Consider the following 27,753-nt stretch of genomic DNA (forward strand, 5'->3'; position numbering starts at 1 on the left):
GCCTGACACACTTGAAATGTCACGCTAGTTGCCAAGGCACAGAAGACACGCCCTGTGTTGCTACATACCCACATATCACAGCCTCAACAAGACACAAAGAGAATCACAGTAAATGTCATACACAGTCCTACATAAATGGGACCGTATTATCGCACACCCATACAGGACACATGTGGTGTCACAGACCATCTCAATCCGAAAGTGCCACACTCCGTTACAGCTTACCTCACACAGACCTCACACTCACACCGTACCAGAGACTGAGTGCCCCCCTCACAGGATCACCCCATAGCCGCCAAATAACCGCTCCATTGACTTCTGTACATAATTCACGTTATAACACAAGGAACGGGACAGGGCGTCGCCCACAACCATGCTGTCACACAGGTACAGAATCACACCCGCACACACCCCTCCTGAGCCCAGGTGTAGGGAAAGGGGGTGTGAGCAAGGAGAGCGCGGTGGGCGTGGTCCCCCGGCAGGCCCCGCCCCAGCCCGCCCCGCCCACTAAGGGTGGCCTGCTTTCGGAGGCTGAGCTCTGAGTGACAAACTGCTCTAGCTCCGCCCTCTCCTTCCCTAAATGGAGGCTTGGCCTCCGCTTCTAAGCACCAATCGGAGAAGACTGTCTGCAAAATGCAATCTGACTCCTGTTCCGCCCACTCGCGCTCTTCCCAGCAGGGGGCGTGGTCGACTCAGTCCCGCCCTTTGAACCCAAAACGGAGGGCCCCGCCCCCTCCCTCTGCCAGGGGAAGGGCGGACCGCGCGCTACCTTGCAGCCATTGGGTTCCCGCGCGTCCTCGGAGCTCTCAGCCTTTCGGACCCAGGACCCCGCAGCATGACTGTCAAGAAGATCGCGATCTTCGGTGCCACCGGCAGGACCGGACTCACCACATTGGCGCAGGCGGTGCAAGCAGGCAGGAACCGGGGCGAGTGGGGAAGTCGTGAGCACCCGGGCTGAGAGCTGGGAAAGGTCGTCCTGGGGCCGGGCAGAGAACACTTGTGGCCGTTAGTGCCCAGCCTGTGGGGCCAGCTGGTGGTCACGGGGGCAGAAATGGAGAACTCTGAGATTCAGTTTTAAGTCAAAGGTACAGGATTTAACCATGGGAACCCGGGGGACTCCTCTGACAGTTATATGTAAGCCAGGAGCTCTTGTGAAATGTATTTGTGACTGTGGTGGTGGTCCTAGAAAGGGTTTTCTGAGCCAGCACCAGCTTGGCGCCCAGCCAGCCAGGCCATCTTCCTACACGTGTTAAATTCTGGTGGCCTTCACTTGGAATGGGAACTAGTATTACACCACTTGACAGATAAGAAAACTGAGAGAATGGCTTGCTGGTACTTGGCTGTGCTGGGACTTGAACCCAGTTCGTGCTCTTAAGCACACGCGCGCGCGCGCGCACGCACACACACATACACACACAAAACACGCACGCGCACACACACAACACACGCATACATGTGCACACATGCACACACACACACACACACAACGTCCTCAGGCTCATAGCTTAATCACTGGAACAGAAAATCAAAAGGCGGAGGCTGTTAGCTACTTCAAACATGGAATGCACAAGACGATAGTATAAGAGAGTGACAACCTAGCAACAGCAGTCCTGGGAGGGCCAGTGAGCTAAAACTTCGTCCTGCCCCAGGAGAGGGCACAGGATCCCCCAGCTCCGTCTAGAAGTTTTAACTTCTAGACCAGGCCTGAAAGTTCCAGATAAAGGGCCACACCCTTGCTAGCCTTGGCGATTCTTAAGATATTGACTATCAGAGCACCCCAAAAGGGTGGAGGCCACCAGGACCCCTGTCTCTGCTGATTCCCAGCCCAGCCCCTTCTCTTGCTGAGGCTCTTTCTAGAAGTTCCATTTTTCAGGGGATATCTTCCCCAGGGACTTAGTAAGGATCTTAATTCATGGCAAAGGAGAGACCCCTGGGCCTCCCAGTGAAAACCAGTTTGTGTCTGTTTGTAGTATGTACCTGCGATTCTGGAGCTGGGGAGGCAGAGGTAAGGAACTTGAGTTCAAAACCATCTTTGGCTATTCAGCAAGCTTAAGGCCTTCAAAACAACGAAACTAAAACAAGCTGAGGTTAAGTAATTTTTAAGGAGGAACAAGGAAGAGACTGGAGAAGTTGGGGAGTGCTGAGTCACTATGAATTTGTGGATGATCCTGTTAATACCCGCAACTTAATCCCCAAAACCACTGTTTACCGCTGGCTCACCCTGCTGGTCACAGATGACACTGCACACGATTATTCGGGGAGAGCTGTTTCTCCCAGTGGTTCAGAAAGGCCTCGAAGGGAAGGAAAAAATAAGTCATGAAGGAATCTGAGGATATAGCTCAGTAGTGGAGCACCTGCCTGGAATACTCCTGGGGACCAGGCGCAGTAGAGCCCATGGCCAAGCACGCTCAAGGGCCTGTGCATCATCCCAGCACATGCAAGGAAAACAGGTGGCCAGGAAAGGCTTGAGTGACTTGGGCGTTTCGTTCCTTCGGTGCCATTTAGTAGAGTCTGACAAACATGGACTCTGGTCCATTCTGCACATTCAGACAGGCAGATCTACCACATTCCAGGGTGGTGTGGTCAGATGCTTTGCCAACTCCAGTTAGAGACCTAAATATCTGTGAAAGAAATAAGGAAAGAAAGGGAAGGAAGAGAGGGAAAGAGAAAGGATAACCAACATTGAAATCATTGTGAGCTGGAAAGATGGGTTGGGGGAAGGAGAGAACCAACTCAGAAAAGCTGACGTCTGACTCCACACCCTCACACAAATAAATAAAAGTAATAAATAAATAGGTGGAGACAGAGATGGCTCTTACAGTGCCATCTTACAGAGTAACTTACAGTGTAGAAGGTGCGTGGGACCGAGGCCCGTTTGTGTAGTTGGTGGGAATTGAGTACTCTGTGGCCAACTCAATTCACACGGAAGATTATGACCCAGTCTTGAATTCAGCTTTGGCTTTCTCTGCCCGCTAACTTGTGGTCATGGCTATTTACCTAAACTTGCCTCAGTTTCCCGATTTTCAAAGTAGGCATGATAATAATTGCTACTATGTAGAATTGTTGCAACCTAGTGCTTCTCAAACTAGGGGCCATAGAGTTCTGGGTTGTTTTTAATTGGTTACAAAAGATCAAAATGTATCGAGTTGCCATGGGCGTTGATACATCTGAGCCTAGCAGCCATGTTCAGCCACCTGTCCTCAGTAGAACAATTAATGAGAAAAATTCATACTGAGAGCAGAATTAGGAGGTGTATTCATTTAATGTGGGCATGTTGGGAAGGTACTGTAACACTCCCCTCTGCTCAGGTCCCTCTTTCAAGATCTTAACAAAAGATTTAAGTTTAAATAGAAGCAAAGTAAGTAAGCAGGCTCAGTCAAGATATGGTCATCGCCAGCATCATCATATTGGCCCCTGTATCCTCCAAGGTGGTCTGAACAGTTGTCAGAACTGTGGGATCTCTTCCTCTCCTGGATGGCACAGGGCCCCAGGCTCCTCCTGCCGGCATGAGACATTTGGGGAAGTTTCAAAGTCTTGGGGTCCATTCATTGTTTTGAGCTTTCTGATTACCAGATGTGTTCCAACCGGCATAGTTACAGCATGCCTTACTTACCTCTACAATGAGTTCAAGGCCAGTTTGGGCCATGAAGCCATGTCTCAAAATAAAAAATTAAGAATAAATATAAGAGGATAATAACAATAGAAACAATCATTGCTTCTTTCAGGACTGGAACTTTGGATTCATTTGCTTTAGTATAGTTTGGTTTCTATGAAGTTTTGGCCCTTGTTGTTTTGGTTTTTCTTTTTTTTTAATTTCTACTCCATTTCTTGTTTTTTATTATTTATTTATTTTTATTTGCATAGTTGTTTTGTTTGCGTGTGTATCTGTGGGAAGGTGTCAGAACCCCTGGAGCTGAACTTACAAATAGCCATGAGCTGCCACGTGAGTGCTGGAATTGAACCCTGGTCATCTGCAAGCGCAGCTAAAGCTCTTAACCTCTGAGATGTCTCTCTAGCCCCTGTTTTGGTTTTTCTATATAGGATTCAAATCAGGGCCTTACATGTGCCAAGATTTTATGGCTGAGATCCTATGTCTATGTTTATGTGTGTGTGTGTGTGTGTGTGTGTATTTTAGGGCTTTTTATGTACTTCTGTATGTGTGTGTGTTTGTGTGTATGTGTGTGTGTTTATATGATTCCTTTCCTTTTTGGATTTTTTTTTAGGGGAGTATCTGTTTGTTTGAGATAAGGTCTCACTATGTAGCTCTGGCTAACCTGGAACTCACTATGTAGTCCAGGCTGGACTCTGTCTGCCTGCCTCTGCCTCCTGAGTGTTGGGATTAAAGGTGTGCATATCCATATGCTGCTCTTTTTAGCTTTTTGTTTGTTTGTTTGTTTGGGTCTTTTGTTTTGTTTTGTTCTATCAAGACAAGGTTTCTTCGTGTAGCTCTGACTGTCCTGGAACTCACTCTGTAGACCAGACTGGCCTCGAACTCACAGAGATCCATTCACCTGCCTCTGCCTCCTGAGTGCTGGGATTAAAGGTGTGCACCACCACCACTGAGCTCTTTTTAGTGTCTTTAATTATATGTAGGTGTGTGTCTGTGTGTAGGTTTGTGTGAGTGATTACAGGGGCCAGTGGTATCAGATCCATGGAGCTGGAGTTACAGCTGTGTGCCACGTGACTTGGATGCAGAGAACTGAACTCTTGTCCACTTGCCTAAGAGCAGCCAGTGCTCTTAACCACTGAGCCATCTCTCCAGCCCCTAGTCTGTGTGGTTTTTCAGACAAGTCTCACTCCGTAGCCCAGGCTGGCTTTGAGCTGATCGCTCTGCCTCAGCTTCCAATGCTGGATGCCACACCTGGTATGACTTGGTCTCTTTCACTTAGCCATGTATACGTGTTTTTCCCCTTCCTCAAACTGTTAGAGCATGCATCAATATCGCCTTTGTGTTGATTGTCGAATGGTCCTGCTGAATCGCACGGGTTTATCCACTAAACAGTTGGCAGGTGATATGAAAACTGCTAGTGTGACCACACATGTAAAAAATTGGGGATGAAAACATGTTTTGGATTTCCTTCGGTCTGTTATCTGATAGCAGAATTGCTGGGTCACATGGCTAGGCTGTGTGTAATCTTTTGAAGAACTGCCAAGGTGTCCTCCAAAACAAACACATCATTTAGTGTTACCCTCATGAGTGCGTGAGTGGGGTTGCTCCCCACTGGCCCGCCAACCTTGACATCAGACTTTTCCTTACGTCTTCTTGATAGGTGTGAAATGGCATCTTACTGTATAGTGTGGTCAGTGGATTGACTTTGGTTTTTTGAAACTGAGTCTCAGGTAGCTCAGACTGGCCTGATCCTCCTGTCTCTTCCTCCTGGTTGCTGGGATTATAAACTTGTAGTACGGTAACAGGGTCTTGCTGTGTGGCCCTGCAGCTTTGGCTGTCCTGACATTCTGTGTGGACCAGGTTGGCCTCCTATGTGGTGGTACTATACCACCGTACTCTCTTTGTTTTTCTCTTTCTTTTTTATGTTGCATTTTATTTGTTAATTGTGCGTACCACTTACGGAGGTCAGAGGAGAACTTCCAGGAGTCAGTTTTGTCCTTCCCCCGTGTTGGTCCTGGGCATCCCAGGAAGTTTCTTAATGCCTTTATCCACTGAGCCATCTTGCCAGCCCTTCTTCTGTTTGACTTCTTTTTGAGATATGATCTTATGTAGCTGATCTTGGTTTGCTATGTAGCAAAGGCCATCCTTGAACTCCTGGTCCACCTGCCTTTGTCTCCAGAGTGCTGGGATTACAGATGTGTGCTACCATGCCCATCTGCTTTTCTTTTTCTCTTTTCTTTCTTTTCTCTGCCCCCGCTCCCACCTCCCTAAGACAGGGTTTCTCTGTGTAGCCTTGGCTGTCCTGGAACATGCTGTTGGCCAGGCTGGCCTCAAACTCACAGACCTCTGCCTGCCTCTGCCTCCCCTGGACCACCACTGTGTGACTTCTTTTCATTTTTAACTCCGTGTGTGGGAATGAGGTCAAGTGTGCGGGGTGGGTACATATTTGTGTGCAAGCCTATCATTCTTCGGGCACCGTTTGCTATGGTTCTCTTTTTGCTTCCATTCTTGAGACTCTGCCTCCCAGCACTGAGATTACCAGTATGCTCACCATGTGCCTTTTGCTTTCAAGTATCTCAGTGTTTACTGATCAAATCCACCCCAGTTTCCTCCCCTCACTTCTGACTTTTTACATGGATTCTGGGTATAGAAGTCACACTTGTGTAAAAGTCTACCTACCTTACCCACCAGGTTACTCAGGAGGCTGAGACAGGAGGATTGCTTGAGTTCAGGAGTTCTGGGCTGTAATGTAGTATACCAATCCAGTGTCCACACTAAGTTCAGAATCAATATGGTGATGGTCCAGGGAGTGGGGGACCACCATGTTGCCTAAGGAGGGGTGAATCAGCCCAGGTCAGAGATGGAGCAGGTCAAAACTCCCGTGCTGCTTAGTAGTGGGATTGCGCCTGTGACCAGCCACTGCACTCCAGCCTGGACAACAGAGCGAGACCTGGTTTTTTGTTTGCTTGTTTGTTCATGTGTTTGTTTTTGTTTTTTGAGACAGGGTTTCTCTGTAGCTATGGAGCCAGTCCTGGAATTTGGTCTGTAGACCAGGCTGGCCTCAAACTCACAAAGATCTGCCTGCCTCTGCCTTCCGATGAGCCATCCCTTCAGCTCTGTCCTTTATTTTCTTCCTATTAGTGTCCTTGAAGCACCAAAAATGGGGGGGGGCTGTTTATTGAAAACAAGGTCTCAGTATGTAGACCAGGGTGGCCGCGAGTTCACTGAATTCCAAATGCTGAGAGTAAAGGTGTACCACATCCACCCATGCTGTTTTCCATTTTGATGAAGGCCAATTAGTTTGTTTTGGCTTTTGCTCATACGTTTGCTGTTGTAGTTAAGAAACTACCTTCTAACCTGCAGTCATCAAGATGTGTTCTTCCATTTTCTTCCAATAATTTCATAATCTTCTCTTATGTTTATTTATGTCTTTGACCATTTGGGTTAATAATTAAAAAAAAAAAAAAACCTTTTTACATTCTGTGTATGTGTGTGTGTGTGTGCCCACAGCGTGAGTGTGGAGGTCACACCTGAGGGAGTTGGTCCTTTCCTTCTGCCATCTGGTTCCCAGGAATAGAACTCAGGTGATCAGACTTGGCACTTTCGTCTTTACTGACTGAGCCGCCTCGCTGACCCTTGGGTTAATTTTTGTGTATGTTGTGAAGTGGAGCTCCTCAGGCTTTTGCATTCAATATCCTATACCAGCTTTAAAATATTGTTTTTGTTTTTATTTGGAACAAGGACTCATGTAACCCAAGACTGCGTAAATTCAAAGGTATCCTTGGCTACATAGTGAGTTTGAGGTCAGCCTGGGCTACATGAGACTGGGGGTAGGGGAGCTGAGAGAAAGAGGGAGGAAGAAAAAAAGAAGAGGAGGAGGAGAGAAAGGAAACACAGCAGCAAAAACACACAGAGACTAGTATTAGTGGCCGGGCGGTGGTGGCGCACGCCTTTAATCCCAGCACTTGGGAGGCAGAGGCAGGCGGATCTCTGAGTTCGAGGCCAGCCTGGGCTACAAGAGCTAGTTCCAGGACAGGCTCCAAAACCACAGAGAAACCCTGTCTCGAAAAACCAGAGAGAGAGAGAGAGAGAGAGAGAGAGAGAGAGAAGAGAGAGAGACTAGTAATAGTATCATCCTGGGAATGTTACAAGCCCAGGGTCACAGAGCTAGCTCCCAGATAGGAGTCTGTCCTGGAACTCGCTCTGTAGACCAGGCTGGCCTCGAACTCACAGAGATTCGCCTGCCTCTGCCTCCCGAGTGCCAGGATTAAAGGTGTGCACCACCACCGCCCAGCTGAAACCAGGGTAGCTTTAAGGATTGAAGAAGTGAATATGTGCAAAGTGTTTGGTGTCTGGGACATAGCGCCTGTTGATTCTATAAATGTTATTTCTGGTTCAGTGTGCTGCTGCAGGCCTGTCATTCCAGAACCCAGCAGGCTGAAGCAGGAGATCCTTACATTTCAAGACAGCTTGGGCAACATATTGAGATCCCAATTCAAAATGAAAATTAAGAAGTGAGCTGTGGGTGTAGCTTCATTACTAGAGCACTTACCTAACACACAAGAGGCCCTGGACTCCATCCCCAGACCACATACACCCAAGCCTGAGAGCACACACCTGTAATCCTAGTACTTGGAGGTGGGGACAGGATGACCAGCAGTCCAAGGCCAGTCTGGAGCACATGGTACCCTGTCTCAAAAACTAAATCAATAAATATAAGATGACAGTTGAAAGGGGGTGCAGACATGTGGGTGGGTGTGAAGGACCAGTTTAGCCTCGGCTACACCCTAGAGTCACCCTACTCGTCCCATAGGTTAATCACCAGCAGCACCTTCACCGTTGGCCCCGACTGTAAAACTCTCCCGTCGCTTATTTTGTAATTGACGTGGGCAGCTATCTAGAGGACTGGAACCTCTTCCTTTCCTTTGTATGTATCATCTTCAGAGGAAGGGACAACTGTGACAGCTGCCAACACGGCTGGTGAGCTTTCGTCATCAGGACCATGATCAATGCAGTTGTTTTATCTATTTGATGACTTTTAACTATTTGTCATCAGTATTTTGTTTTTCAAAGCAACGGATGGTACCCAAGACCTCATTTATGCTATATAAACACTCAGGAGAATTCTAGGCAGGGGCTCTACCATTGAGCCACACCCCAGCCCCTCACTGGGGGATTCTGGGCAGGGGCTCTACCACTGAGCCACACCCCAGTCCCTCACTGTGGGATTCTGGGCAGGGGCTCTACCACTGAGCCATACCCCAGCCCCTCACTGGGGGATTCTGGGCAGGGGCTCTACCACTGAACCAAACTTCAGCCTCTCCTCAATCCTTTTTTTCCCCCAAGTTTTATTTTGATACAGTCTTACTATTTGCCCAGAACTTTCCGTCCTTGTACCTCAGCTTTCTGAGTAGCTGAGTCACTGCCCTTTGAAATCACAGGGGCTCCTCAGAGTCTCTAGTGAGCACTAGAGATAACCTTGGCCAAAGGAGGGAACTAATCCCAGCTTCATTTAGTCCTGGGGAATTGGGGAATTTGGTTCCCCCCTTTCCTCCAGGACCGTGCATGTATGGGGGAAGACAGAGCCAGGTGGTATGCTACAAGTTAACCATTTCCCTGCTGGAGGGTGAGGAAGACTAGTCAAGGGTAGTCTCATGGAGACCTACATTCAAGTCCTTTGTGAGGCAGCAATAAAGAAAGGATTGCCCTGTCTTAAGGGCTAGCGACTGTTAGTTTGTCAGCTTGATGACCATCACCTCAGAATATCGTTGGAAATGGGGAAACCCGGGAAGAAAATGAGTTTGAGGGTCCCTACACCCTGAATGGTCCTGTACAGCTAATCACGCACCAGCCCACTGACCTGCTTTCTGCTCCTCTTGGCCCACAGGTTATGAGGTGACGGTGTTGGTTCGTGACTCCAGCAGGCTTCCAGCAGAGGGGCCCCAGCCAGCCCACGTGGTGGTGGGAGATGTTCGGCAGGCGGCCGATGTGGACAAGACCGTGGCTGGGCAGGATGCTGTCATTGTGCTGCTGGGCACTGGCAACGACCTCAGTACTGAGCCTCCCCTTTGCCCTCGGCCCCTCCCTGCACCTCGGCCTCCAGCACCACCCCCTCCCCCGGCCCCACCCTTGCCACCCCTGCCACCACCACCGCCGCCACCTGCCAGTGACAGCCACTCTCTGTCCCCTCTAAGGTCCCACTACAGTAATGTCCGAGGGCACCCGGAACATTGTGGCAGCCATGAAGGCGCATGGAGTGGACAAGGTCGTGGCCTGCACCTCGGGTGGGTGGTGGGGTCATGGAAGTGGGGCTGAACTGGGAAGGGGGTGAGTACCGAACAAGTAACCCCCAGTCCACTAAAATATGGTATTAAAGCTATCCCAAGTTACCATCGATTGTGAACCTAGCAATGTACCCCAGAATCTGTACCCACGTGGTTCACAGATAAAAGTGAGGCAACAAACAGATCCGTGATTGAGCTGACATCCCAGATGAGCAGAGCTTGGGTAGAAAGGGCACAGCAGAGGGATCAGGGTTGGGAGTGGACAAGCTGGGGAAGAAAATGGGAACGGAGAAGTTGGAGACACTCACAGAGAATATCACTACAGCTGTGGTGGTGTCCACCAACTTGCTGCCCGAGCAGTTACAGAGAGACACTAAACAAAAGTTACTGGGAGTCTGGGGCGTGGCCCAGTGGTAGACCCTGCCTAGAATCCTCCAGTGAGGGCCTGGGGGCGTGGCTCAGTGGTAGAGCCCCTGCCTAGAATCCTCCAGTGAGGGGCTGGGGGCGTGGCTCAGTGGTAGAGCCCCTGCCTAGAATCCCCCAGTGAGGGGCTGGGGGCGTGGCCCTTGGTAGAGCACTGTCTGGCATGTACAAGGTCCTAAGATTTATTCTCAGGACTGAGTAATCATCAGCAATCCAGAAGGAGTTAATAGCAATCAATAAAAAGCCACGTATAGCTTTATTCCTGTAATCCTAGCTCTAGGGAGGTAGAAACAGAAAGATGCCTTGGGCCGCTGGTCTGTTGTCTAGGCAAATTGGTGAGCTCCAGATTCAATGAGAGACTGTCTCAAAAAATAAGAGGGAAGAGAGTGAACTCTTTTTAAAGATTTATTTATTTATTATGTACATAGTGTTCAGCCTCCGTGCCTGCAGGCCAGAAGAGGGCACCAGATCTCATTACAGATGGCTGTGAGCCACCATGTGGTTGCTGGGAATTGAACTCAGGACCTCTGAGCTATCTCTCCAGCCCCTGAGGGAGAACCCAACATCGCCTTGTCCTTCACGCACAGTGCACACACATGCATATACCACATGTACAAATTTTTACATTTGTTTTCATGATTGTTTATCATCGGGGGGGGGGACATGGAGGTCAGAGGACAACTTGGTGGGAGTCAGTTCTCTTCTTCCACCACGTGGATTCTGACAGCAACCTCAGGTTGTCAGGCTGGGGGCAGGAGAAGAGCTTACGAAGGACAGGTGGCTGGCTGAGAAGAGATCAGACTTAGAATAACTGTCCACTGACTTCTAAGAGAGGTGACTGAAGGGACCTGCATTCTGGCAGTTGAGAGGCGATAGTAAGCCACCTAATGATTCTGTTTAGCCCAGGCTAACCCTGCCCTGTGTCCCTGCCCACTAGCCTTCCTGCTATGGGACCCAACCAAGGTGCCCCCACGCCTGCAGGACGTGACTGATGACCACATTCGGATGCACAAGGTGTTACAGGAGTCGGGCCTGAAATATGTGGCTGTGATGCCCCCACACATAGGTGAGTAGGGGGGGCTCCATGGCCATAGCACCCCCCACACATAGGTGAGTGGGGGGACTCCACGGCCATAGCACCCTCCACACATAGGTGAGTGGGGGGTACTCCACGGCCATAGCATCCCCACACGTAGGTGAGTGGGGGGGCTCCACAGCCATAGCACCCCCCCACATAGGTTAGTAGGAGGGCTCCACGGCCATAGCACCCCCCACACATAGGTGAGTAGGGTGGGGCTCCATGGCCATAGCACCCCACACACATAGGTGAGTAGGGGGGGACTCCATGGCCATAACACCCCCCACACATAGGTGAGTAGGGGGGGACTCTACGGCCATAGCACCCCCCACACATAGGTGAGTGGGGGGGGGACTCCATGGCCATAGCACCGCCAACCTTGTTCACCACCTGAGAGCTTAGCTGGGCCCTCCCTGGCTCCTCTAAAACTGCCAGTGCTGCACAGTGGATTCATATTCAGGTGCATGCCCGTAGAACGGTGTGGGCTGGCAAGAAGGTTCACTGGGTAAATGCTCTTGCAGCCAAGACCAAGGACCTGAGTTCAAGCCCCTAGACCCACATGGTGAAGACAAGAACTGCCCCCTGAAGATTGTTCTTTTGATAGCCACATATGAGCTGTGGCAGGTGACCTCCTCCTCAAAACAAGTAAATAAAAGTGTAATTGAAAAAAAATGTTTTTTTCAGCAGTTCAGGGCACTAGCTACCCTTCCAGAGGACCTGGGTTCGATTCCCAGCACCTACATGGCAGCTCACAACTGTCTTTAACTCCAATTCCATGGGATCTGACATTCTCACACCAATGCACATAATTTTTTGTTTGTTTGTTTGAGGCAGAGTTTCTTTGTAGCTTTGGAGCCTGTCTTGGAACTTGCTCTGTAGACCAGGCTGGCCTCGTCTCTGCCTCCTGAGTACTGGGACTAAAGGCATATGCCACCACCAACCAACTATAGAATTTTTTTAAAGAATATTTTTTCAAATGAGGATCAAATATATGATCCTCACCTGTAATTCCAAACTTTGGCAGCTGAGCGGGAGGATTACTACTTCTAAATTAGCCTGAATTTTGAGATTTTGTTCCAGAAATCCAAATCAGAAAGAAAGAAAAGTAGTAAATATATTTTCTGTCCTTCATCTTCTGCCTCACATAGCCCAGGCTGGCCTTGAACTTACAGTGTAGCTGAGAATGACCTTGAACTTCTGATCCCCTTCCCCAGTCTCCACCTCCCAAGTGCCAGAATTACAGGTGTTCAGCACCACACTTGGTTTGGGGTTTGTTGTTGTTTTCATTTGGTTTTATGTGTGTGATGTTTGCATGCATTATGTCTGTGTACTGACTACCTGTAGTTTTAAGGAGGCCAGAAGAGGGCTTGGATCCCACGGAGCTAGAGTTGCAGGTTGTGAGCCACTATGTGGGTGCTGGGAATCAAACCCAGGTCCTCTGGAAGAAAATCCAGTGCTCTTAGCTGCTGAGCCGTCTCTCCAGCCCCTAGGCCTGGTTTGTTTGATCCTCCTTTCTCTTCTACTGTTCTGTTGTCTCTCTGTAACAAACAAATGACATGGAATTCAGATATTAAAATATCACCATCATTTTTCTCTTTTTTTAAGATTTATTTTTATTATTTTTACATATATGTGTGTGTGCCATTATGTCCACGTGAGTGCAGAAACTCATAGAGGCCAGGGTGTTGGATTCCTTTGGTCCTAGAGTTACAGGCCGTCATAAGATGCCTGACATGGGTATTGGGAAACAAATTCAGTTCCTCTGAAAGAGCAGTGAGTGCTTTTAAGTACTGAGCCATCTCTCCAGCCCTGAAATCACCATCATTTATTATTGTTTCCTGATACTGAAAGTCAAGACTCAGAAGGTGGCTCTTGCACGGGGATTTCTGGCCTTGCACATTCAGAAGGTGGTAGGGACCGTAGTGACATGGAAACCTTCCACACAGACACATCTGGAGGGAGATGCAGATGTACTGCTAGAACACCTACATGTGGTCTCCCAGGAAAAGAGGGATTACGTGTTTGAGGCCAACAAGCAAGTCTGGTCTCAAAAACTAAAAGTCATTTGATGAACTAATATGGGGAAGCCCCCGCATACACACACATCATACACAAAACTTAGTAAATTAAAAAGTTTAGCCCAGTGATTGTGGCGCACGCCTTTAATCCCAACACTCCAGGGGCAGAGGCAGGTGGATCTCTGAGTTCGAGGTCAGCCTGGTCTACAGAGTGAGTTCCAGAATGGACTTCAAAGCTACAAAGAAAAACCCTGTCTCAAAAAACAAACAAACAAACAAACAAACAAACAAACACATTAATTTAAAAGAAGAAAGCTAAAATGGAAAGGATGGCTTGTTCATTCCCTCTGTCTTTCTCTCACAGGGGACCAGCTGCTAACTGGAGCCTACACAGTGACCCTGGATGGACGAGGGCCCTCAAGGGTGATATCTAAGCATGACCTGGGTCACTTCATGCTACGCTGCCTTACCACCAATGAGTATGACGGACACAACACCTACCCCTCCCACCAGTACGAGTAGGACCCTGGCCCTGGTTGGGGAATGGCATCCTGAGAAATGACACAGAAAGGGATCAATAAATCTTTAGCCAAGAGCTTCAAATTGTTTCAGAACACCCAACCCAGATTTTCCTCTCGTTTGTGAGTTTTTTCAGGGTCTTACACATGGTGGGTAAAGTCTCTACCACTGAGCCACATTTTCAGTCTCCTTAACTGGCAGATTTTATTTTATTTTTAAAGATTTATTTATTTATTATGTATACAACATTCTGCCTCCATGTATGCCCACATGCCAGAAGGGGGCACTAGATCTCATTATAGACGGTTGTGAGCCACCATGTGGTTGCTGGGAATTGAACTCATGACCTCTGGAAGAGCAACCAGTGCTCTTAACCACTGAGCCATCTCTCCAGCCCCTAACTGGCAGATTTTAGACAGGTGCCCTATTGCTGAGACATGCCCCGGACTTTAATTTTTTTTAAGTACATTTATTTGTTTAGGGGTAGAAGTGGCATACTATGGTACATTGATCAGAAGACAATTTGATGGATTCAGGTCTCTCACCATGTGGGTCCTGGGAATTGAACTCATGTCAGTAGTATTAGCAGCAAGCACCTTTAATCCCTGAGACCTCTTGGAAGCCCTTTAATTTTTTGTTTTGTTTTGTTTTGTTTTTGATTTTTTGTTTTTCAAGGCAGGGTTTCTCTGTGTAGTTCTGGCTGTCCTGGAATTCACTCTGTAGATCAAGCTGTCCTCAAACCTCTGCCTCCTGAGTGCTGGGATTAAAGGTATGTGCCACTGGCTACCAGCCCCTGGCTTTTTTTTTTTTTTTTTTTTTTTTTTTTTTTTTTTTTTAATTTAGAGATAAGGCCTTGCTGATTTTCCCAGGCTGGCTTTGAACTGTCAATGTCCTGCTTCAGTCCTCTGAGTAGCTAGGATTGCAGGATCCCACCACATTGAAAATGTTGTGTTTCTCTGTGTTTGATGTTCTGAGTATTTCTTCATTCAGTTATTCAGTAAGAGTTGTGTTTTTGTTTAGCCCTGGGTTGGGTCCCAGTGGTGACAGGGTACTCCATGCCCTAGCTTTCCTCGCTTCACAGAACAGTGGGGTGACATGATACCTCTGAGCTCAGAGGCCTGGGGCCACCAGACATGGGGTCATCTGACACAACCTGAGTACACGTTTCTGATGGTCTCAGGAACTGACACCATGCGCACAGTAGCAGAATCACAGTTATGAAGCAGAACCGAAAACAGTTTTACAGGTGGGGGGTCATCACAAAGTGAGGGACTGTGTTAAAGGGTCACAGCATTGGGAGGCTGGGAATCACTGTCTTAATGGACAACAGATGTATATCCAACCTGAAGCCTGGATTACTAACAATGTGCCTAGAGAAGGTTCTAGAGTAGGGCAGCATTCCTGGCCACAGCAATGCAAAGCAGAAAGGCATATGGTTCCTTTGACAAACTAAACTTTGCCTTTTACAGTTAGTGCTAATCCTACATGCCAGACATGTAATCCCAGCACTTGGAAGAGGAAGGCAAGAGGATTACCGGTTCTAGATCAGACTTATAATAAAATAACAACAACAGTAACACTAATATTAATAATCCTGTTATAGTGAAGTGGGCATGGACAAAACTAAGGTCCATGGAGGGTGGATTGTAAAAGTCAGTATAAAAAGGCTGCGTTTAGGGCTGACAAGATGGCTCAGCAGTTAAGGGCGTTTGCTGCAAGCCTGATGACGTGAGTTCGATCCCTAGGTCCCACATGATAGGAGAGAACTAACTCCTTTAAATTGTCCTCTGGTTTCAACATATCTGCTGCACTGTGCATGCCACAAATAAAGTCATGTAATGAAAATTTACCACAAAGCCAAGCTTTGCTGAACATGGCACCCTTTTCTGTAATCCCAGCACTCAGGATGCTGAGACAGGAGGATTGGGATAATTTTGAAGCCAATCTAGGCTCTGTAGTTCCATGCTAGCCTGGATTCAAGGTGAGCTATGTCTCAAAAGCAAATAAAAAAATTAAAAAAAAAAAAAAAAGGCCAGGCTTGGTGGCCTATACCAACACTCCAGCAGAGGACCTCAGTGAGTTCAAGGTCAGCTTGATCTACAAAGTGAATTCCAGGATAGCCACAGCTACACAGAGAAACCCTTTCTCAAAAATACCAGAAAACAAAACAAAACAAAAACAAAAAAAACCACCAAAACTTAATATGTATACACACACACATACATATTGCCTAGTCCTAACTGTGTCTCTCTTTGGGATCTACTGTCTTCTATTGTTCCCCTGGGTATTTTTCTCATGCCTGGGAGAGCCACTCTATGCATGGTTCTTCCTCCTCCCAGCTACCCATGTATCCCCCTCCACCCCCACCTTTTTGCTCCCATGGGGGAATCCTCTTGAGTCCCAAACAGACAATGCCGGGAAAATGACAGACAGGTTCCAATCCAGGAGACCTGGTCTGAGCAGCCACAAATCTCAACAGAGATGACAAAGCTGCATCTGTTCTCAGTGAAAACTCTATCATGGGCCTAGAGTTTTACCTCTGCAGAAACAGCGATGTGGGGGTTGGTTGGTTTGGAACAGATTTTATTTGTTGCGTGTGCCTGCACTCAAAGTGCACAGACACATAGCAATCAGAAGACAGTTTGTAGTAGTGTCTTTTCTACTTCCGTCACCTGGGTTCCAGGGATTGAACTCAGGTTGTCAGACTTAGTGACAAGTATTAGTGACAAATACCCTTACCCACTGAGCCATCTTGCTGGCCCAAAACGGTGGCTTGGTTTTGTTCCTGCCATCTCGATTTCTCTTTCTGCACATTGCTTGAGCGTTTAACAAATTTTCACTGGGTACTTGCTCTGAGCCCAGCACTCAGGAGATACATCAGACCAAGCAAAGATAACCTTGGAACTGTCTCAGTGGCTCCAGTCTGGATGGGGGTAGGCAAAGAGTCATGGGTTGGTAGGGAACTGACTGTAACTCCAGTTAGAAGGGTACCGAACATTTGGCCTCTTCGAGCACTGCATGCATATGGTACACAGACATATATGTGATCAAAACACTCCTACACACAAAATTAAAATAAACAAATATAAGAAAATTAAATAATGATGACAACAAAAAAAGATCCAGGGTGGGTATGGCATCGGACGACTGTAATACCGGCACTTGAGATACGACGAAGGGGGGGGCAGGAGTTCACGGTCATCTACACGCGCAGATAGAGTTCTCTGCACATGCAGATAAAACACACACACAAACCTTTAAAAAAATGCAAAACTGGGGGATGGATCAGCAGTTAAGAGAACTGGCTGCTCTTCCAGAGGACCAGGTTCAAATCCCAGCACCCACATGGCAGCTCACACCTATCTGATGCCCTCACACAGACATACATGCAGGCAAAACACCAAAACACATAAAATAAAAATAAATTAAAAAGAAAAATAAAACAAAAAACCATCTGGACAGCAGTGGTGGCACACACTTTTAATCCCAGCACTTGGAAGGCAGAGGCAGGTAGATTTCTGAGTTCTAGGCCAAGGCCAGCCTGGCCTATAGAGCGAGTTCCAGGACAGCCACGGTTACACAGAAACTCTATTTTGAAAAGCCCCCCCCCCACAAAAAAAAAAAAAAACAAGAGGATTCGGTCTTGAGATTCGGTCTGAGTGTTTACTATGGACTAGCCTTGCACTGGACTCAAAAGAAGGTAAGGAAAAAAGTCCTTGTTTATTTCTTAGAAGGTATTGGAGCCATTTTAGAACTACTGAAAGCAAGTCAGACAAGATTGTGAATGCCTAAATCCTAGCGCTGGAAGACTGAACAGGAGGACACAGAATCCCAGTGCAGCCTAGGCTACATAGCAAAAGCCTGTCTCGGAAAAAAAAAAAATGGTTGGGGACATAGCTCAGGAGTAGAGTGCTTTGGCCAGCACTAGCTCAGCTCTGTGTTCCCTCCCAAACACCATAAAAAAAAAAACAAAATGAATTTTCTGGGCCTGGAGGGTCACACCTGCAACTCTCAGACTGAAGAGATGGAAGCAGGAGAATTAGAATTTCAAGGCCAGCATTGTACATACACACACACACACACACCCCACATACGTCCAGCCCGGACTACACAAGACTGTCTCAAAATGAGAAAACGGAACCTGAAAATGAGTCTTAGAGAACAGGAAAGAGGGCACAGGCCAGATAGGGAACAGCAAGCTAACCCTTCACTATGAGACCATGCCACAAAATAAACACAAATTGAAAAAATCTTAATGGTAAGTCGCTCAGTTCCAACGTGCTTGTCCAGAATTCTCCAGCAGTCAATCCCCAAACCCAAAAAATAAGTTTGAGTTTGTCCCCAGAGCTGTTAAGAGCGATAAAAAGTAAGCAGCAAGAAGCAGACAAATCTGAGAAAGGAAGGAGTGACCTGGGATGCAGGAGGTTCCACCTAACAAGCAGTAGACCCCCGACAAGATTAACCACGGGCTCCGCCTACCAAACGGGTTGGGGGTGGGGAGGTAGAGCGAAGCCAGCTAAGGGGCGGGGCTGAGGTCGTCCAGGTAACGCAAGCCGCATCATGTTATTGGCTGATATTTAGTGAGTCATTCCCTCTCCTCCGCCCTCCGTTTAGCCCAAGCCTTCAGAACTCCGGAGGGCGTGGCCTCCGCCAGCTGCACAGCCTGCGAAACCGCAAGGGTTAGTGGTGTCACCCGGCCTCGCTCCGCCGTGGGGTCTGGAGCTGATATAAGGGGGTCTGCAGAGTGACAGTGGAGCAAGAAACACATCTGGGTCCAAAGAAGCCGTTCCGACAGCGCTATATTCCCTTCCATCCTGGAGACCCCGCCCCCTAACCAGTGGCCAACCTAAAGCGACCCGGCCCAGTGAGGGGACGGAGCCTGGCGTCCGTGGCTCCTCCTAGCCAATGGCGCCCCACGGCGGGCAGGATTCCAACCAATTGTGGCTCGCGACTGACCTCCGGGGAGGAGCCGTGTGGCCCCGGGCCAGACCCAGAGGCCCGGAGAAAGTGAGCCGGACTCCTACCCAGCACTGGTGGGACGCAACGCTGCAGGTTTGCCGGAGGTAGTCGTGGCGACCCTGGCAGCCGAGGTGAGGAGTGGGTGCCTGTGTGAGATTTTCCTGAAGTTGGAAGAGGAGGGGGCGCGCCCCCGTGATAGGCGGAAGCGGGGTACGGACCTGAGTGGAGGGCGCAGATTGGTGTGACTGATGGGTTTTGGAGGGTGGAAGCTAGCTAGAAACTGAATTCCAGTATCGGAGGGGAGGCAGGGGTATTCAGGAGGAGTTGGAGTTTGGAGAACCGAGGAAAACGGAGAGAGAACTTTTGGGGCACCAATCTGGAAGAGTAGGATAACTTGGGTCTCCCCAAGTGGGCTGAGTTCGGAGTTCCACGGTGTTCCGGGGAAAGTATGAGTTTTGAGGCTAGGATATGAAGCATTTAGAGGAACCCGGGAACTAGAGGCACCCAGTCTCGGATTCCGAGACGCCGTCGTGAGAAGGGAATCCTGGGGAGTGTTCAGTATTGGGGTCCTCAGAGCCAGGCGAGGAGTTTGGGAAGTAAAGCCAGAGTCATTTGAAAGTCGAGCCGAATAGGGGAGATTTCGGACGAGTTCTCAGAGTTGAGATACCCAGTCTCCCCAGCCGGACTATGTACCCGAGAGTTATTTATCGTCTTTGAGCGATGGGATGGGATGTGAGTTTCTGCAACCCGGAGGAGAGTTTAGGGAAGAATCCAGAACTTCCTGGGGTGATAGGGACCCGGAGAAAGCAATTTTCGGGCTGAAGTCAGGTGGGGGAGGGGCGCTCGGGGCGTGGAGCTCAGATTCACCGCCCCGAAGGCAGCAGAGGGTGGGGCGGGGCTGCTGTGCGTCCGGGTTCCCTTCCCCCACCAGCTAGAGCTCCAGTGAGCATGCTCTCAGGCAGGGCGGGTGTGTCCAGTCCCTAGGGCGTGCAGGGCCTTCTGGGGATTGTAGTTCGAACGTGACAGCAGCGGCTGTGCCTGAAGGCTCTAGGTCCACAGTTCCCAGAAGGCCCTGAGACCATATTGGGGTGTTTGGGGTGTTCTTGGATCTAATCTAGAGATCCAGGGAAGGGCGGTGCCTATTGGAAGCGATGGCATGGTTGAACTGGTCGCTAGAGGGCACAGCTTGGTGTTGGTTGAGTTATATCCGGCTTTCCTTTGAATTGGAGTTTGGGAATGTTCCCTCTCTTCTGAGCGCTCTTCGTCTTGGTGTAGGAAGCGGGTTTGGACAGTAATGTCCTTGTAGAAAGAAGAATATCACACAGACAGAGATACACTTCTCAGCTGGGCGTGATGTCGCAACACTCAGGAGAGAGAAGTCGAGGCGAACCTGAACTACAGAGGGAGTTCCAGGGCTACACAGAGAAACCTTGTCTGAAAAGAATCAAAAAAACTCTAAGGTCTAGAGATGTGGCATCACGTCTTGCGAAGCTCAGTTAAAATTAGAGTTCAAATGCGCTTTGGTCTGTTGCTCTGTACTTCACACTTGTCTGTCCTATGACTTGTTAGAATAAAAAATAATAATAAAAGTATTGTGGGAAAACAAATGCAAGATCCATTAAGACTAGGGTTAAGATCCTCACTTCCAAATCCTAAAATTGTCAGCGTGTAAATTCAGCATTGTGCCCTACCACAGGCAAGTAAGCGAGAGTCAAACTAAGCTCAGGTGTTTTGTGATTTGTTTGGGTTTTTTTGTTTTGTTTTGTTTTTCTGAGACAGGATCATCTGACCATGAGACTCTGCCTGGCCTAAGATTGACTATGTGGACTAGGCTGGTCTTACGCTCACAAAAATCTACTTACCTCTGTCTCCTGGTGCTGAGATTAATGGCATTAGACATCAGTTACAAATTTTTTCTGCTCATTTTTTATTTTTAATTTTATGTGTATGGGTGTTTTACCTGCATGGACACCACTTGTGCCAGATCCCCTAGCTGGGAGGCAGAGCTGCCCTAAAACTGGAATGTTAGGCAGTTATGAGCCATCCTGTGGGTGTTGGGACTCAAACTCAGGACCTCTGGAAGAGCAGTCAGTGTTTTAACCACTCAGCAATCTTCTATCTTTTTTTTTCTTTTTTTCTTTTCTTTCTTTTTGTTTTGTTTTGCTTTTTTGAGACTAGGTTTTTCTGTCTAGCCCTAGCTGTCCTTGTAGACCAGGCTGACCTTGAGTTTACAGAGAGATCTGCCTGCCTCTGCCTCCCAAGTGCTGGGATAAAAGGTGTGCGCAACTACTGGCCCGGCCCCTCCACCTTCCTTTTATTTTTGAGACACTAAATAAGGTTGCAGCAACCCTACTTGCATCTTGTTCTCTATTTCTCTCCCTCTCTCTCTCTCTTTTTTTTTTTTTTGATGTGCGTTGGTGTTTTGCCTGCATGTATGTCTGTGTGAGGGTGTCAGATCTTAGAGTCACAGGCAGTTGTGAGCTGCCCTCTAGGTGCTGGGAATTAAACCCCGGTCCTCTGGAAGAGCAGCCAGTGCTCTTAACCGCTGATCCATCTCTTCAGCCCCGAATCTTGTTCTCTTAATCACATCGCATGCATTATTGGCCTTGTTGGAATATGACTTTAAGTAGAGGTTCTGATAAACAACCAAACAAAAAAGACTCACTTGATAAAGTGGGATCCAAAGGTATCTGACTTGGGGGGGAGAAGGGGAGAAGCACGTCTCATTCCTTTAATCCCAGCACTGGAGGGGCTGGTTGGATCTCTGAATTCGAGTCCAACCTGGTCTACAAAACTAGTTCCAGGACAGCCAGGGCTACACACAGAGAAACCCTGTTTCAAACAAACAAACAAAAAAAAAATATGCAAACAAAAGCAAAGGTATCTGATATGACTCTTTTTTTCCCCCACAGGACATGGGAGGCTTAAAGAGAAAACATTCTGACTTGGAAGAGGAGGAAGAGGATGAGAAGTGGGACTGGACTCCAGCTGGTCTTCGGAGCTACCAGCAAGCCCTGCTCCGAATCTCTCTGGAGAAAGTCCAGCGCAGCCTGGGCCCCAGAGCGCTCAGCCTCCGCAGGCACGTTCTTATCCACAACACACTCCAGCAGCTGCAGGCTGCCATTCGACTAACTCCAGCCCCAGCCCTGCCCCCAGAGCCTCTCTTCCTGGGGGAAGAAGACTTCTCCCTTTCCACTACCATTGGCTCTATCCTCAGGGAGCTCGATACATCTATGGGTGAGATGGAATCGCCTCCGAATCCAGTGGCTTCCCAGAGTCCTCAGAATGAAATGATGCCCCAGGCTGATCCCGTGTTCCTAGAAGCTCTGAGCTCCCGGTACCTGGGAGACTCTGGCCTCGATGACTTCTTTCTGGACATTGACACATCTGCAGTGGAAAAGGACTCTGCACTTCCACCCCCAGAGCCTCCTCGCAGCCTCTTCTGTGCCCCTGGATCCTGGGAGTGGAATGAGTTGGACCACATCATGGAAATCATCCTAGGATCCTAAGACTGATAGGGTCCTTCCTGGCATCAGCCTCTTTGGGCTGGATCCTTGTATGTGAATCTTGTGTGTGTGTGTGTGTGTGTAGCAGAGGCTCTCACCAGTGACTGTGGCCTCCTTTCCTCCTATGTCAGGATTCCACAAACTGCCCTGCACGTGTGCGTGTCTGGTTACCCAGCCTTCCGTGAAGGTGCGTCTTCCTGAATTAATTTATCTCTTTTCAAATGCCTTAACGAGACTCTGTTTCAGGGAGTCTAATGTGTCACACATTTCTTCTGCCTCCAGTTCCCTCTGCCCTTGTGACCGCTAGGGCCTCAGGGAACATAAAGTTGGACCTGTCAAGCCGTGACGGTAGGCTGCCTTTCTGGGGAGTGGGAGGGGCTGGTCTCCTCCTGGCAGGCTGAACCCCACTTCCTTGGCAGTACCCCAGTTCCAGTAGCCTCCTGAATCATAACCAGGCCGGACCATGTGCAATAGGGTGGAAATCTACCAGCTCCATGCCACGCTATTAAAAAAAAAAAAAAGGCAGGGTTTGTTTGTAGTGGCTGGTTTTTTATTATTATTTTTGAGTGTTCCTTTTTTTTTAATAAAAGTATTTTGGAAATATTTGAATTGTCTTTAAATTTGTAAAATTTCGTGGGGTGATGGGAAGAGCCTGTTAAGTCCCCTGGACACTTACGGCCTTTCCTTAACAAAGGTGGGGCAAGTGTAACATTGTATAAAACAGTTACTGGCTTGCTTTAGGGTTATGCCAGAACTTCTTTATGTAAACTAAATCCTTTAAGCCTCAGGATTAGAAAGAAACAGATACTATGTCACATTTTATATTGCATAGGAAAAACCTCAAGTTTAGGGGCTTGGAGTATAGCTGAATGATTGAACTCTTGCTTCCTATAAGTGTGTGTGAGGCCTTGGGTTTGATCCCTATCTGCAAAAAAGACAATTTGTTTACTTGAAACAGTCTCACTATGTAGTCAGGCTTTCCTTAAACTCACTGAGATCAACTGTGTCTGCCTCCTGCGTACTCAGCTTAAAGATACCGCGCTAAAATAGTATTTAGAAGCCTGAAGTTTAGGCATGGAGGGACAACGGGGGTCAGATTCAAACTCTGCTAGCCTCTGAAGTTATGGTTTCTGTTCGAGTGCTAGGAAGCCAGCCTGGAACATGGCGGGCAATTAAGCAGGTTACTGCTGAACCTTTCCCCTGCCAAAGGAACGTCAGGTAAGTACCCTTCGGGTGAGCCACCCTCACCTCATGGCAAAGCCTGAGCAGGTCCACCGCTGCTCTGCTGCAGCCTCCATAAAAGCCCTGTTTACCACAGTGTTTATGATCCTTGCCAGTCATATGGGTGTGCGTGTGGGGCATGTGTCACGGGCTAGGGCTCTTAGGGACTGAAAAGTCAACCTCTCGCTATGGAATGTGTGCTGCTGCGGCCCTAAAGGGAAGCACGGTGCCCAAAGAGCCCCCACGGCGGAACACAGATCTAAGATGCTGTTCTTGAAAGCCACACTGAGTTTGCGTTCAGGAATTCACTTCTGGCTTGAGAGATGACAAGCCAGGCTTACCAAGGGGAGGGTCAGGGTAAAGAAAAGGAAGGCGAGGAAGAGGTGTCACATGGCACTGTCCTATCCATGCCCAAGTGAGAGTACCCTGCATTAGGGACTTTTCTGGAAGGGTTGCATGGCAAAGATGGGGATTTTTGTTTGTGGTTTCTTGGCTTCTCAACAGATAACTCATTTGGGTGAGGTGGGGGCAGGGCCTTGTATTGAAGAAAGTGAAGAGGTTATCTAAAAATAAGGCCAATCCACAAAAGACTGGGGAGACTTGGAGAAGATGTCTCAAAAAGTCTATATTCCAAAATGGCTGCCATGCTAGGTGTGATGGTGCCCACCTTTAACCCCAGCATTTGGGAGTCAGGAGTGGGAAGATCAGCAACAAAGGCCTGGGCTACCTTTGACCCTACCTTTAAAAGTAAGGCAGCCAGGCGGAGTGACCCATGCTTTTAATCCTAGTACTTGGAAGACAGAGCAGGTGGGTTGGTTTCTCAGCTCATACCCAGCCAGTTCTGAGACAGCCAGGACTTCATAGACCTGTCACAAAAATAATAATAAGTGCTTGCCAACTAAGAGTGGGGACCTAAGCTGGGACTCCCAGAACTCACATAAAGGTTGTATACAGCTGCTGGAGGCCGATGCAAATGAAGTTCTGAGTTCAAGCCCAGCCTGGTCTACAGAGCGAGTTCCAGGACAGCCAGAGCTACCCAGAGAAAGCCTGTTTCGAAAAACAAATATAGACAAATAAACAAAACAAACAAAAAAAGGTTGTATGCAGTACCACAGATCTGGAGTTTAGAGCAGTCCTCCAAGCCTGAGGTGTGTATTGGTGAACAAGAGACTGCCTCCCTCTAGAAGGTGGGAACGAACCTCAGTTGTCCTCAGACAAAAACAGAAAAGAATGCTAATTAAATCACATCTTTCTCTTCCTTGACACTTGGGGCCACTTCTTGTCCCACTCCCACCCGGAATAAAAACGAGGGTCTGATTCAGCCTCACCCCCCATGACTTCTGCGGTTTCATGCCCCACTCTTCACTAACTCCAGTCCTGCTGGCCTCAGTTTCTGCCCCAGTACCTCTGTTGTGTCTAGGACATCTTCCCAGAGGGTGCTTCTCCCATAGCGTCACCCTGTTTGGTTACCTGCTGTTTGGTATTGTTCTGATTATCAGTACCCACAGTGGCGGCAGTAGAGCTGGGACCCAGAGGCCCTGCACGGTCTCAGCACGCGTGGTAACCACTAAGCTGCACCATAGCTCTGTTTGACATTTTTTTCAAATATTTTGGTTTTTTATGTGTATGGGTATTTTCCCTGCATGTATGTATGCCAGTGTACCCCATGTGTACCTAGTACTGTGGTACCCTCAGAGGCTGGATGAAGGTGTCAGGTCCCTGGAACTAGAGTTAAAGACTGTGAGCCACTATGTGGGTGGTAGGAACTGAACCCTGGTCCTCTGGAAGAGCAGTCCTGTTTTTAACCACTGAGCTGTTGCTCTAGCCCCAGTGTGACTTTCCTTTTTCTTTTTCTTTTTTCTTTTTTTCTTTTTTGATGAGATGGTGTTTCTCTATGTAGCCTTGGCTGTCCTGGAACTTACTTTGTTGGCCAGGCTGGCCTCGAACTGATAGAGATTCATCTGCTTCTGCCTCCTGAGTCCTGGCATTAAAGGTATGCCCCACCACACTAGGTTGTTTGACTTTCTTACTAGCACCTGTGTAAACCCAGGTTATTTATTACCTGTTCATGGTTAGCCTCCAACTCTATCAGAAACTCTCAGAGGAGGGGCCATGGGGGACTTTGCCCAGTTGAGCTCCCCCCTCCTCACCCCAATACTAGGCACTGGTGGGTCCTCAAAAATTGTTGGCCTGGGAAGATGGCTCAGTAGATAAAACCCTTGTCACAAAAGCATGAAGACCTAGCTCGGAGCCCCAGATCCCACATAAAAACTGGTGGGCATGACAGAGGCCACTCATCCCAGCATTCAGGAGACAGGTCGGGGACCCTCAGAGCAAGCTGGCTAGCCAGATTAGAATGAGCTCCCGGTTGGGGGGGGGAGGTTTGGGGGGGGAAAGGCCCTGAAGTGGAGAGTGCTGGAGGAAGGCATCCAGGGTTGGCTTCTGGTTCCAGGAGCTTGTGGACTCACACGTTGATGATCCCCCACCCATATAAATACTAATGCAACATGCACACACAAAAGGAAAAATTAATGTGGAAATCAACTCCAGGCCTGGCACCGGCCACAGCTCCCCTCCCCGCTCCGACCCCCACTCTCTGGACACACACCCTTTTTCTCCTGTACTCACAGCGCTCCTCTCCAGATCAGCACGTCTGAATGGTGCGAGCTGGGGTGAAGGTGCATGCCTTCCAGGCAAGCATACTGAGGCTGAGGCAGGAAGACCAGAAGTTCTAGAAGGGAAGTTATGTGATTGGGGGCGGAAATACTATTTAGATGAAATAACCAAAGATGGGTTCATGGACAGGGTGGCATTTGGATGAAGTCCTAAAGGAGGTGAGGGATAAAGTCACACTAGGGAAAGTCAGAGCATGCGCAGCATGTCCAGCAGTGAGGTCCCTCAGTGCAGTTGCAGAGCGTGAGCAAAGGGGCTGCACCAGAAGAAGTGAGAGAGTGAGGGCCAGCACGTAGGGACTACAGCACATATGGTCTACAGCACGTAGGGTCTAGCGGCTGTCCTACTGGGAAGACTTTAGCAGAGAGGGAAGCCAGAGTGTTGGGCTGAGGGGATGAGGTCTGACTCACCTTTTTCTTGGAAGTCTTTTACTTCCCTAAAGCAAGTGAGAGGAGCTGGGCGTGGTGGCACAAACCTTGGCATCCCAGCACTTGGGAGGTAGGGTAGGAGGATAACTAGTTCTAGGTAAGTCTGGGTTACCGAGAGAGGACATGATCAGAAAGAAACAGATGAGGAGGAGGAGGAAGGAAAGAAAGATCAAGACGAGGTGGGGGAAAAACTCAGGAACTTGACAGCAGCGACCAGCCAATCTAAGAAGCACCCCCAACTTCCAGGTGAACATATGGAGGCTGAAAGCGGCCCAGCTCCTTCCCTAATTAAGAACTGGCCCCAGAAGTGGAAAGGCTGGCCCTACACAGGGACCAACCCACGGAGGCCAGAGTCCACCTTCCCCAACTCGCCCGCCCCAACGGGACTCCGGTGGGGGATGGGCCGCGAGGCCCTGGGCGTGGCGAGATGGCTGAGTCCCACCCACCTGCCCACCCTCCGAATCCTGCTGGAGACCTGGGAGGCAGCAGCAGAGGCCGGCAGCCGGCCTGGCGCCTCCTCCCTCCCCAGGGGCCGGGTGGGGCGGCTAGCTAGGGGCGGGACGCTCCCCCGGACCATCCTCCTTCATTCCCTCCCTCCTTCCCTCCCTCCCTCTCACGTTCCCTCCCTCCCTCCCTCCCCAGCTGGCGAGGTCCCCTCCCACCCCCCTTTCCCTTGCCTGCCAGGCCGGGTGGCTTAGCCTCTGGTTTCATTTCTCAAGGCCCTCTCTCTCCCTTCCCCCAATCGTTGAATTCCTAACTCCTTCTCCACTTTCTGGTCCCTGCTCCAATGTCACCTCCTCAGGGAGGCTCCCTCGGACCGCCCTGGTGGCAGACACCTCTCCCTAGGACTCTGTCAACTCATCGAGAGTTCGAGTAACTGATCAGAGGCAGCAATTCTTTTTTCTTTCTCCTTTTGTCGTCTTGAAGGGTCTTGTCGTCTCACTTTTTTTTTTTTTTAATGTGAACAAAGGTCTAAAACTTCTAGCGACTTCTCTTACTTCCTCTCTGGGCGTTTCCAAGCCAGTTCTACTGGC

General features: G+C 48.9%; 2 protein-coding genes across 2 annotated transcripts; both read left to right on the forward strand.

Annotated features, from left to right (window-relative positions):
* Positions 1–725: 725 nt before the first annotated feature.
* On the forward strand, positions 726–14,008 carry Blvrb (biliverdin reductase B). The gene is made up of 5 exons (XM_057762212.1): positions 726–914; positions 9,498–9,662; positions 9,805–9,894; positions 11,255–11,383; positions 13,778–14,008. Exons 1-5 carry the CDS (start codon positions 836–838, stop codon positions 13,933–13,935), a joined length of 621 nt encoding a protein of 206 aa, XP_057618195.1. The 5' UTR covers positions 726–835; the 3' UTR covers positions 13,936–14,008.
* Positions 14,009–18,902: 4,894 nt separating this feature from the next.
* On the forward strand, positions 18,903–22,994 carry Sertad3 (SERTA domain containing 3). The gene is made up of 2 exons (XM_057762501.1): positions 18,903–19,022; positions 21,804–22,994. The coding sequence occupies exon 2, from the start codon at positions 21,807–21,809 to the stop codon at positions 22,398–22,400; it is 594 nt and encodes a 197-aa protein (XP_057618484.1). The 5' UTR covers positions 18,903–19,022; positions 21,804–21,806; the 3' UTR covers positions 22,401–22,994.
* The last annotated feature ends 4,759 nt before the right edge of the window (positions 22,995–27,753 follow it).

The sequence above is a fragment of the Chionomys nivalis genome, chromosome 2 (genome assembly GCF_950005125.1).
Source record: "Chionomys nivalis chromosome 2, mChiNiv1.1, whole genome shotgun sequence".
Taxonomy (NCBI): domain Eukaryota; kingdom Metazoa; phylum Chordata; class Mammalia; order Rodentia; family Cricetidae; genus Chionomys; species Chionomys nivalis.

Bases quoted from the DNA above. Each gene is read 5' to 3' on its own strand.
- Blvrb (XM_057762212.1), top strand. From the start codon at position 836: ATGACTGTCAAGAAGATCGCGATCTTCGGTGCCACCGGCAGGACCGGA. The intron at 9,895-11,254 runs GTGGGTGGTGGG...CCTGCCCACTAG, and splicing joins GGTCGTGGCCTGCACCTCGG to CCTTCCTGCTATGGGACCCA. The intron at 11,384-13,777 runs GTGAGTAGGGGG...TTTCTCTCACAG, and splicing joins TGTGATGCCCCCACACATAG to GGGACCAGCTGCTAACTGGA.
- Sertad3 (XM_057762501.1), top strand. From the start codon at position 21,807: ATGGGAGGCTTAAAGAGAAAACATTCTGACTTGGAAGAGGAGGAAGAG.